Source organism: Erythranthe guttata, chromosome 1, assembly GCF_056151865.1.
Source record: "Erythranthe guttata isolate IM_541 chromosome 1, IM_541, whole genome shotgun sequence".
Taxonomy (NCBI): Eukaryota; Viridiplantae; Streptophyta; class Magnoliopsida; order Lamiales; family Phrymaceae; genus Erythranthe; species Erythranthe guttata.
In genome coordinates, this window is record NC_142533.1 from 4,162,195 (window position 1) to 4,174,769 (window position 12,575).

The following is a 12,575-nucleotide window of genomic DNA, read 5'->3' on the forward strand; positions in this document are numbered from 1 at the left end:
ATGGCCTATCATGGCCATATCAGAAATCGTGTAGAGGAAGTAGTCTTGTGAGAGATCTACATTATTTTGCCACCTTGCAATGCAAAAACCTCGACGTCGAGTTCCTGCACATTGTGCTTGAGAGTTTTGGATCAGCCGATTCAGCGTCGAGAAGTTGACGAAAGCTTGGAATTTCACGGCGCGTATGTCGGAGTGGCGTTTCTCGATTAGAGTGGATATTTCATTGGCGTACTTCGCGCCTTTGGAGACGTGGTGCTGGACCCTCTGGCGGAGGTTCGAGATGAGTTTGGCGGGGGTGGTGGTGCTGGTGCTGGTCAGGGCGGCGAAGGTGGTGAAATCGAGATCTGGGAAGCTGCGCCAGATGTTGTTCCATCGCTTCGATAGAAGGCTCGTCTGCGCCACGGATTTGATCGACATGTACGAGCAAATGTGGTCGATGACGTCATCCGGTAGATCGCGTATTATGTCTTCTTCTTCGTTGTTTGTTGTTGTTGTTATCGGAGCGTTGGTTGAAAGCTTTTTCTTCTTGGCGGATCTAGTTTCTTTTTTGTGTGTTTTTTTCTTCTTCTGTTTTTTCCTCTTGGCAAATCTGGATTCTTTTTGGTGTGTGTTTGTGTGTATTTTTCTTCTTCTGGTTGTTCTCGGGGTGATGAGAAAGAGAGATCTATAGAGAGAAAAAAAGTGGTGTGAGATTTGAGAATGTGGAGTTGTGCTGCGTGGAGGTAGGATTATTTTTTATCACTATTTCACTAAAATTGTCCATTAAGGGTAAAACAGTCACATCACTATGTCTAGGGGGTCTACCAAACTAAGTTCATAATTTGGATTTTTGGCTAGGGCGGAAAAAAATATTGGACCTCCTCATATATATTTTCTAAAATAAGGGGTTATCACTCATTTTCCCTTGATTAATTCTGTCTTTAACAACTTCAAAATAAAATAAGATTGGAAGGTAAAAAATGTTGTATCACTACAATCTATATAGTATCATTTTTCAAATTATTTTTTATTGGATCTTATGACTTGCACATCGTGTGGAATTTTGTTGAACCACCAAGTCTTGTAAATTTATTCTAGGTGTTGACCAAGTACTTCAGTCCGCAGTCGACGACCATATAGGCTTTGATTCATAAAAGTGTTGAACATTCCATGAAATCTAGATAATTATGTTGAATTACACCATAATGCATGATGAATGTGTAAGAAGATTCATAGTTCAGAGATAAATATAATAATCCAAACAAGAGGAGGTTTTTTGTAATTTGACTACTCCTCAACACCAACACATGGACAGGCTGAAAATCATGAAAGAGGACGTCCAATTGCCGACCATCTCCGTCGTCGTCATCGGCAACAAGTCCTCCGACAAAACCAGCATCCTCGAGTCACTCCAGAGGCCGAAATTTACCACCGACACATCATCGGTGTCCCCATTATACAACACTACATGATTGCCGACTCTCTATCTGGTGGGATCAAGATTAATTTTGACACCACCCTTCAATCAGATACGAATGCTTTCATCATCGTCGCGGTGGCCCGGGACTCCACCGGATACCGTCTTTGGTGGAAGGTTGAAGACCAACCAACTTTTATCAATTATTGTGAGCCGACCAACCAAATTTGATCAACTTGGCTCTTGTGGATCGTTAATGCATCAATTTTGTATATCTCAGCTATTGGTATTACGATCAATAGATCCCTTCTATATATATTTCAAAATTTTGTGCTTTATATTAAGTTGATATAAATACTTATATGAAAAATTATAATTTTGGTCATGTATATTGTCCTGTTTAAGAATAGTTTTGAAATCTTTTATATTTCAATTTACATTTGATAACTATGTAAAATTAGCATTTCGGTCATATTGCTCCAACTTTGAATTGAACATTGTTTAATTATATAGCAAACAAACTTGCCGAATCTTATTTACAGGGAAGCTTAAAAATTACAAATTCAAAAGTTCAATCATGGCTTAGTTAGATGTCAAATATATATATTTTTAAGCGTCGATATATAAGTAATACCTGTCAAGTTTATTTGACGCGTCATAAAATTAAGGGTAAATTACGAAAACTTAGGCTAAATAATGCAAAATACCCCACTTATTCGTAATTACCAAACCTACCAATATTAGTAATAATTAATAAATTTTGTAAGAATATAATATTTTGGGTAAATTCCACTTTCCCCCTTATATTTTTGCTCGATATCACTTTATCCCCTTCTACTCTCAATTGCATCGATTTGCCCTCATTTACTTGAAAATTTGTCTAAATGTAGCCATCGCCTTTAGTTTTTAGACATTTAACCTTAATACTGTTTGATCTAAGTCTGAAAGTTACAAAAACAATCACCTTTCCCAGTTTAAAAATTATTAAAAAAAATTAAAAAAAAAAAAAAAAAATTGGCTGTCGTCGTGGACTATTTTCAGTGGGGTATTTTGATTACAATGCACTCCCTCCGTTTCGTATTAACTGTCGTTTTTTAGCTTTTCACAAAGATTAAGAATTTTATTAAATGTGTCTTAATTTTAGGAAAATGTATGCATTTAGACTCAAATAACCTTGACATATAATTAATAAGAGAGAGAAAATAGTTAAAAAGGAGTATTGGAAAGAGTTAATAAGAGTATATACTGGAAATTAAGTAATTAATAAAGTATTGAAAATTTAAAGTGACAGATAATATGAAACATAAAAAATTCTCTAAAGGGACAGATATTATGGAACAGAGGGAGTAAAATTTATATACATTCTTATGGGGTGCAAAATTGAACGGGTCGAATTGGAATTACCATTTTCCGAATAATTCAAAAAATAAAATCAGAAGTGAAAAGTTAATTTCACAAATTTTTTTTGGAAAAATAGGAAATCAGAATTAAAATTCAAAGGGTAAAAACTTGTTTCCAAATCGATCTTTTTTTGGATCGGAATCAGCGTAATTCGGAATTTTCATTTTTTTAGTCACCTAATAATATAAATTACATTATAATGTTGATATTATAAGTACATTTTTTGAGAAATTTTTGGAATTTTAGAAAATTAAAAATCGAATAAAAAAATCAGAAAACAATATGCACTTTTCGTTTTTTTTTAATCGAAAAATCTAAAGTTTTAGAATTTGTAATATAGTACGGCCCGGCCCATCTTCAAAACACATCCCATATTGTAATAAACAAAAAAGCCCGGCCCAATCGAAAAACACATCTTAGAACCAACATTCAAACAACAAAATATGCAGTTCAACATTCAAACACAACACAAACTAAGCAGCAGCAGCAGCAAACCAAACTTGAAGAACCAGATTCTTGAAAGTCTCAGTAATCAAACTTGTCGGTAATCATGTCCATGATATTTGCAACGACATCCTTCGACTCCCGAAGCAACTCGATGCTGTTCTTCAGCTTATGCCGCCTCCCTGCAACCGAAGGCGACTCCTCGAGTATATTCTCCAACCCGTTCCCCTTCGGCCCAATCACCTCATTCACAATCTCCATTTCCACGTCTTTGTTCACCAGCTTCTGCACATTGAACAGCAAATGCAGCGCCATATTATCCACCATTCTCCTCAGCACAATCTCCCAGTACGCCATCATCCTCATCTTCACGTCGAACGCTTCTAGTACAGTGTCCTCCCTAAGCTCGTACAGATGATCTACATTGGTAGTTGCAAGCACGCCCGAGCCTATGCAGGAATTGCTATTAGGACTCTTGACGGCTTTCTTGAAGTTGTCCTGATGAGCCATGAGCTTACTCCACGAAGCGGTGTACTCGGGATTACATGTGTAGTCGGTGAGCTTCTCCATCTCAACAATGTCGTTCACGTAATCGAATGACCGTTGTTTCATCTTGGCGATGAGTTTTTTCGCGGCTCTTCTCGTGGAGGAAACGAGCTGTGGGTAGTTAACCGAATGCCTTAACAAAACGGAGACCACCACATTTTCTACGTAGCCCCATAAGTTTTCTACGAAATCGGAGGGTATTGTAGATATTGACTTCACTTTGTTTTGCAGCAGAGTAAGAAAAGCAGCTTTAGGGAGAAAATTTGGGAGCCCAATTGCTTTAGTCTCCTCCAAAACCTTTAACTCATCAAGCAAGAACTTTTTGGAACCATTAGCGTCGGTCGCAGATTGCAATTCCTTCGAGTATTTGTTGAGCATTTCGAAAACTCTAGCAGTACCGTGCATCTCCTTTTCATCGGGATATTCATCAAACTCTCCTCGGATAAGTATCTTTCTCAACGATTCTTTAGCACAGCCAAGAATGTACATGAAGGTTGTCATTGCTTCACTAACAGAGGTTAAATGCTTAGGCAGTTTGTTCAACTCTTCAACATTGGCGGAGAGCTTTTCGTTGATCTTCGTAACAATTCCAGGCAAACATTTGACAATAATGGTAGCTTGGATTTTCACCAGCCTTTCGGCCAAAACAGGAATCCCAACAATCGACTTGTTGATCTTTGACAGGTGGCGGTGAGTGTCGAAAAGCCTAGCTTCTTCCGCCCGAGCCTCCTCGTATGACTCGTCTCCAATACGATTCCTCACGCAGACATAACCGAGGCCGATGCTGACATCATCGGCAGTGACCTTCTCGAGCAATCCTTCGGGGGATTTATCAGCTTTCGTGACCACAGCAAGAGTTCTCTGCCCGGTTTTATCAACTTTCTGAGACATCCTTATCGACTCACACGTGGAGAAATCGACACTTGAGGATAAAACATTGAGGATTATGCTCTCTTCCGGCGTGATAAACTCCATGATTATTTTCGAGATTTGTTCGTATATATCATCGGGTTGGCCGTGAACCGGAACTCGAGTTATACCGGGCAGATCAACCATGGTTAAATCCGGGACGCCGCTCTTTTTCACAACGAGGGTTAAGGGTTTGTTTGAAATCCCTTTCCCTTTTCCGGCGATCTCTTCAGTGGCGAGGCTAATTGCGTCGGAGATGTTTTCTTCATCGGTGGGGACTGTTTTGCCGTTGAATTCGAGGAAGATTTCAGGGTTAGGGTTTGGGTGATTCTGGAGACGCATGATTAGGGGTACCCTGGTGCAGATGCCTTGGCCTCTGGGGAGGCTGATTCCGGCGAGTGACTCTAGGACACTGGATTTGCCGGAGGATTGGTCGCCGACGACGACGATGGTAGGGAGCTGGATGCCTTCCTGCATGACTTTCAGGTGGCGCAGCCGGTCGATTGTGTCGAGGAGCGGCCTGATTTTGTCGTTGTAGGAAGAAACGATCGGAGCATTGTGAGCTGATACTACAATTGATTTATCTTCTTCTTCGTAATCTTCATTATTGATTTTCAGGAGATCCAATTGTGGAACAGAGTCCACGACCGGCGGAGAGGCGGAGCTCCGGGCGGAAGCTGCTTCGGCGTCGGCGAGGCCCGATATGAGAGCTTCATTCGACGGATCAATTAGGAGACCTCTTTTGTAGGATGAAACGGCGTCTTCGTACTTGTGGAGGCCCATGTACGCCGCCGCGAGACGCGAGTAGCCCTTGCTCCAGACCGGCCGGAGCTCGACGGTCTTCTGCGCGTCGGAAATGGCTTCGGAGAATTTATTGAGGCCGGCGTAGGCGGCGGAGCGGTTGGAGTAGAGGACGTGGTTGTTGGGGGAGGAGCTGATGCCGTCGGTGAAGTGGCGGACGGCGTCGCTGTAGTTGCCGGCGGCGAAGGCGGCGTTGCCTTTGGTCATTGCTCCGCTATCCATTGTTGGATCGAATTAATTAGGTATTTCGTGGAGATTGTACTCTCAATTTGATTTACGGAGAGAATTACAAACAATTGCGGAGTTATTGATCGGAGGGAAGGGTTTTAAGAGCGGCGATTGGGTGGCGGAATACGTCAGGCGGCTGATGTAACGTTGACGTGGCGGGGGACAGCTTTTTTCCGGTCAAGTCTTTTCTCCCTCTCTTTTTCCTTTGAAAGGACAAACCCACATCATTTAACAATTAATATTAATATTATATTCTCGATAGGGATTAAGGATTAAATTCTAAGCCGATATTTAGGGTTTTTGGTGCACCCTTCAATTATACCCTTTTGGCACTTTGCACATTTAAATTGCAAAATTGACAGATTGCATCCTGTAAATATAAACTGTTTGGCACTTTGCACCCCAAATTACTTTTAGCTTAGAAAAATTACCTGCAACTTGTTGGGAAACCTAGAAGATGGGCAAATTCGTAATTCTCTTATTATTTATCATTTTCCCCAATTCTTAATATCGTTCCAACATTGTTATCTTTCGTCATTTTAATATAAAAAACCCTAAAATCTTCTTAGCCATTTTTCTTTGCCCTAATATGTAAATTCTGAATCAAAACTCAAGAATGGCTGGCGTATATACACAAGAGTCCGATAATTCACATTCAGAAGATCAAGTTCTATTCAATGGTAATGTGTATCTTACTTTATATGCTGATATTCAATTATTTTATATTTTTTTAGAGCTAAACACATTGTATTAATCGTTTTTCCCGTACATATTCTCCGTTTTATGACCTTTAGTGCAAGTGTCTCCACCACATGATTGAAAAGCCATTGCTTGTGTGTGTTATGCTATTTTTTTAAACATTTTTTTTATCCAAACTATTTAATGGGACCACAAAATTCTTCTATCATGAAACTCATAGCCTTGTTTTGTGTTTGACTATTCAAAAAATGAAAGTGAAAATTTGAGGGCTATGCGTATATTTTTCCAGTTACAATATTTTTCATAGCCAAAAGCAAAAATAAAAAAAAGTAAATTACTGTTATTGTTTAGTGTTGATATTGATTTTAAAATTTTATTCAGTTAAATAATAATTAGTAATTCTATTTATTTTGTGTATTGTGATGTTACATAGAGACATAAGCTAATAACAATTTGGAAATACCAGATTTTCAGAATATGGATGATGTTGAGAATTGGAATGACTTTCAGAATATGGATGATGTTGAGAATTGGAATGACCAAGAACATGATGAACTTGATATGGTTGAAGCTGATAGTGAAAGTGGAGAAAATGAAGAAAGTAGTGAAGAAGAAACCGACGACAACGATTCTACATTTAGTGATGGCTTCGAAGACAGTGACTTTGAATATGATGATAAGTTGTTCGATGAGAATATTGATAAAGAGATCGAATGGGTTGGCATTACAGATGAGCCCTCACGAGTTCTTGACAAGAGCAAGCAAATTGTTGGAATTCAAGCTGCTGGAAATTTTAGGCGGTCTTTAAGTGGAAGTGAGTCATCTTCAAAAGTCAGAACTTCACAGTATCATGTATATCGAGATGATGCAGATGATTCAGATTTTGAATTTGAGGTGGGATTGTGTTTTAAAACAGTTTCAGACTTTAGGGAGGCAGTGAGAAGGTACTCAAACAAGCAAGGGAGACCTATAAAGTTTAGAAAGAATTGTAGTGACAAAATTCAAGCCATTTGTGAGTGTGGATGGATTATTTATGCTACTTTTATATCTAAAATTGGCAAAACCTTTCAGGTAAAGTCAATAAATAAAGAGCATTCATGTTTTAGAGCTCCAAGTTCTCACCATTGCACTTCCAAATTTCTTGCAAATAAATATCAACACCACCTTAGGAGTAATCCTGAGTGGCATGTTACTTCAATGCAAGAAATAATGCAAATGGAAAACCGAACATCCTTGTCTATTTGGAAAATGTACCGAGCAAAGAAGCATGCAGAAAAGTTAAACCATGGTACAGAGTTGGAACAATATGCTAGCTTGTGGCAATATTGTGAGGAGATCTATAGAACCAATCCCAGCACAACGATAAAAATCAAATGCAAGCATATTCCAAGTTCTCAAACAAGTACGTTCAAAAGAATTTATATATGTTGGGGGGCATTAAAGAAAGGGTTTAAGCCAGGATGTAGACCAATTATTGGTCTAGATGGGACACACCTAAAGACATCAAGAGGTGGAGTTCTATTATGCGCAGTTGGTATTGATGGAAATAACAACATGTACCGTACCCTATTGCATATGCCATGGTTTTGAAAGAAAATAGGAAATCATGGGAGTGGTTTGTGAGTCTTCTCATTGAAGACTTAAACATGAGTAATAGTTATGCATGGACCATTATTTATGACAAGCAAAAGGGGTTGATTGGAGCAATAGAAGACTTGTTACCCCATTCCGAGCACAGGTTTTGCTTAAGGCACATGTACAATAATTTTAAGCAAAAACACAAGGGATTGCACTTGAAAGACTCTCTTTGGAGAGCTGCTTCAGCGACTAGAATCGCGGATTTTAACAAGGAGATGGAGAAGTTGAAAGCATGTGATTCAACTGCTTATGATTGGGTGAGAGAGAGGCCTCCGATGAACTGGGCAAAGTCGCACTTTAGCACTTGGCCAAAGTGTGACATGTTGCTAAACAATTTATGTGAAAGTTTCAACCATGTCATCTTAAAAGCACGAGATAAACCAATAATAACCATGTTGGAGATAATTATGGTGATTATGATGAAAAGGATTCATATTCAACGGGATAAAGTGTTGAAATGCAATGGAGAAATTTGTCCTCTTGTCCAGAAGATTTTAGAGAAGAATAAAAAGAAAGTGCAAGAGTATATTTTGGAGTGGAACGGACATGATAAATTTGAGGTTAAGGGATGGCTTGGTGATCAATGGACGGTTGATTTAACATCAAAAATTTGCAGTTGTCGAAAGTGGGACATCACGGGAATTCCTTGTGTTCATGCCACAGCTTGTATTTTTTATAGAAGGGAAAGTGTTGAGAATTATGTTGAACATTGGTACAGAAAAGATACCTTTTTGAAATCATATGCACACATGCTCAACCCTTTGAAAGGATCAAAAGAATGGCCTGCTTCTACAATCGCCCCATTAGTGCCATGGCATGAAAAACCAAAAAAAGTCGAAAGACTGCTGAAGCATGACAGAAGGAAGAACCTGATGAAGTAAAGAAGAAAAAAATGAAATACTTGTGCTCTAAATGTGGAAAATTGGGACGTAACAAAAAAAGATGTAAAGAAATCTCTATGGAGCATCAAAGTGCAGGTTGTGCTGCTCAATCAAAGAGATCAAAATTGTCGATACGAATAATGTTCATATATTTTACTTTCCTTTATATGTTTCTAGTATATAATGAATATTTTTATTAATAAACATGGCATTGGCAGGTGAAAAGGAATAATAAAAATATAAACTCTGTTACTACAATTTCTAAAAATTTACCACAGGTAAATAAACTGATTTTTATTCAAGTACGTCGTATATTTGTTCTTAACATTATCCCCATTAATGTCAATGTTATATGCAGGGATCATCATCTGGTCATGTACCACAAAGTGTTGGAGATTCTACAATAACAAGATTCTGCGATTGATGGAAAATAATTATTTTGAAGCCTCTTGTAGTTCGTGGCTATAGCTTTCATATATTTTTTTCTCAAACTGTGTACTAAATCATTAATTTTGAACTGGGATATTGAATTCCATCTTGCTTGTCGGATCTTTATGGATATTGAATTTTATTTTGTCTGTAGCTTGTTTATTTATGGATTTTGAATTATCTTGCTTGTGAGGTGTTTATAAATATTAAATTATATTTGTGCAGGGTGTTGATATTGAGCTATGTTCTTATAGGGTATTTATTGATTTTGAAATCTCGATCTTCTGATGTGATTATGTATATTTATTTTTATTTTTATTTATAGGGGCTCCATTTTTACAATTAAAAGAAATAGCTAAAAAGATTTTAGGATTTTTTATGAAAAGGACAAAAAATAAAAATGGTGGAACAGTGATTAAAAATTGGGGAAAGAGAATAGATAATAAGAGAATTACGAATTTTCCCATCTTCCAGGTTTCCCAGCAAGTTGCAGGTAATTTTTTTAAGTTAAAAGTAATATGGGGTGCAAAGTGCCAAACGATTTATGTTTACAGAGTGCAATCTGCCAATTTTGCAATTTAAGGGTGCAAAGTACCAAAATGGTGTAATTCAAGGGTGCAAAGTACAAAAAACCCACGTGAAGATTATACTCTCAATTTGATTTACAGAGAGATTTACAAACAATTGCAGAGTTATTGATGGAGAGAATATAATCACGAAGAAGATCGGAGAGAAGGGTTTTGAGAGCGGTGATTGGGTGGTGGAATACGTCAGACGGCTGATGTGACGTTGACGTGGCGGAGGGACAGCTTTTTTTCCGGTCAAGTCTTTTCTCTCTCTCTTTTTCCTTTGAAAGGACCAAGCCACATCATTTAATAATTAATATGAGCTAATTGCAAATACCACCTTGTGTAATCTCTAATTGTCAAATATCCCCTTGTGAAAAAAAAACTCACCAACACCCCCTTGTGTTATCATTTTTTAAGCACACTGGACCCTTTTTAATTTTAGGCTTTGACTGAAGATGAAGTTACAAAAATGCCCTTGGGGTTTTTCAGCAATTAATAAAGCATATTATAATTTTATAAATGTTATATATTTTTTTTATTTTGTAAATATTAAAAATAAAAAATATATTTAAACCAGAATAAAATATATATTATAACATTAAAAGTTTTTATACGTTTTTTATTATTTTCCTTTGAAAGGACAAAGCCACATCATTTAATAATTAATATTAATAGTATATTCTCGATAGGGATTAAGGATTAAATTCTAAGCCGATATTTAATATAAATTGGATTTTTTTTTTAATTATTATAATCCCAATTATATTTTTATTTAAACTATTCACGTGTCAATCATCTTATGGCGTCCGATTTTCCTATTAAAACATATCATTCGGTCTTTATTTGCACGCAATAGGAGAATATTCTTCTACACGTAGGACTTGTTTATTATATGAACACTATTGAAATATTGATTATCCTTTTTAAAAAGTTTTATTCTTTTCTTTTTTTATAATTAACTAGTAATCGTACCCGTGCGTTGCACGGGGTCGCATTCAACAAAGGAAAAAAATAATTGTTCGAAATAAATGATAGTACAAATTGTATAAAAAAAATTATATATGTGAAATTCCAATTACACTCTTATCACCTCATTTCAATGTCATCATAACCGGACCGGACACAAAATCGGATAGGCATTCGGGTCACGATTGGACCGGTTCCATCGGTTCCATCGGGGTCAACATGAGTTTTTTCATTTTTCAATTTCTTTTTAATTATTTTATTATTTTTATAAATATAAAAATATTGTTCTCTTTTTTTTCTTTTTTTTATGTATTCCTCTTATTATTTAACATTTTTATTCCAATATTTATAATACAATTTTAATATACCATTTTTTCTCCCTCTCATTTTTCTTGTTACGTCCTTGCATCTTCACTCACCTACCCCACCCAACATTTCTTTCTTCTTCTTCTTCCTCCTCTTCCTCTTCTCTTCTTCCTTTTCTTCCTCTTCGTCTTCCTCTTCTTCCTGCTTCTTCCTTCTTCTTCTTCTTCTTCTACATCTTCCTACTTCTTCTTCTTCTTCTTCTTCTTCTTCTTCTTCTTCTTCTTCTTCTTTCTCTTTCTTCTCATTCTTCTCATTCTCCTTCTTTCTCCTTCTTCCTTTTTCTCATTCTCCTCATGCTTCTTCTTCTTCCTCCTCCTCCTCCTCCTTCTCCTTCTTGTTGCTTCCTCCTCCTCCTCCTCCTCCTTATTCTTCTACATAAATATGAGAACAACTCCAATGGTACAACATTGAAATGGATCGTTAAATATTTAATTGATTGTTGTTTTATATTTTGATACTCATATACTCCAACTGCAAGCATTAAATGGATCATCAAATTTTAAATATAAGTATAAATATATTTAAAATTGACCCATGTAAATTCATGATAGGTTTGTTTGGGTAGTTAATGTTTTGATAGCTTTTTTTCCAAGATGCACTTTTACATCTTTGAAAGTTGAATATCAAAATAGCTACCAATATAATTCTTCCACTTAAGATGAAAATTTAAGTTTTGTAGCATTATAATTCTCCAATAGATTACTCCGCGTTAGAGTTGCTACGAAGAAAGAAGAGTAAAAAGAATACTAACTATTAAAAAACTTAAAGAGAAAGGGCATGATGAATTATTAAAATACATGATAATGAAGAAATTCTAATAAAGACAAAATTGATAAACGTATATGGCATATACAAAACCCATACACAGATCAACGAAAATGTAAACAACCAACTAATTGCGAGGTATATAATCTCTCGATAAAATAGCACAAATACACCATAATGCAAAATAAAAAAATTGTCTAACAAAACCCCAGTATAGAGTGAAAATTTAGTATAACCAAACAAAAAATAGTAACATTATGTCATTAACCATAACCACTCAATAAAAGGGCATAAAGCAAATTAATGATAAAAATTGGAAACATAAGTAATCTCATGACGGAAGAAAAGTTATACCTCCAATCCCATCTGCTAAAAGCATATTATCAGTAAATTAGTTTTGTGATGTGAGCATTTTCCGATTTGGCCATACGAACAGTTATTTACTTAATGAAGGATGTACGGGTATACGAACAGTATTGTGACAGTAGTTGGAGGTATATGGAAATAACTGCAAATAATTTATTTTATATCGTGGGT

The 12,575-nt window shown here is 36.5% G+C and overlaps 1 protein-coding gene across 1 annotated transcript; it reads right to left on the minus strand.

Moving 5' to 3' along the window:
• Positions 1 to 2,927: 2,927 nt before the first annotated feature.
• On the minus strand, positions 2,928 to 5,979 carry LOC105973801 (dynamin-related protein 4C). The gene has a single exon (XM_012998851.2). The coding sequence runs from the start codon at positions 5,717 to 5,719 to the stop codon at positions 3,323 to 3,325; it is 2,397 nt and encodes a 798-aa protein (XP_012854305.2). The 5' UTR covers positions 5,720 to 5,979; the 3' UTR covers positions 2,928 to 3,322.
• Positions 5,980 to 12,575: the final 6,596 nt, after the last annotated feature.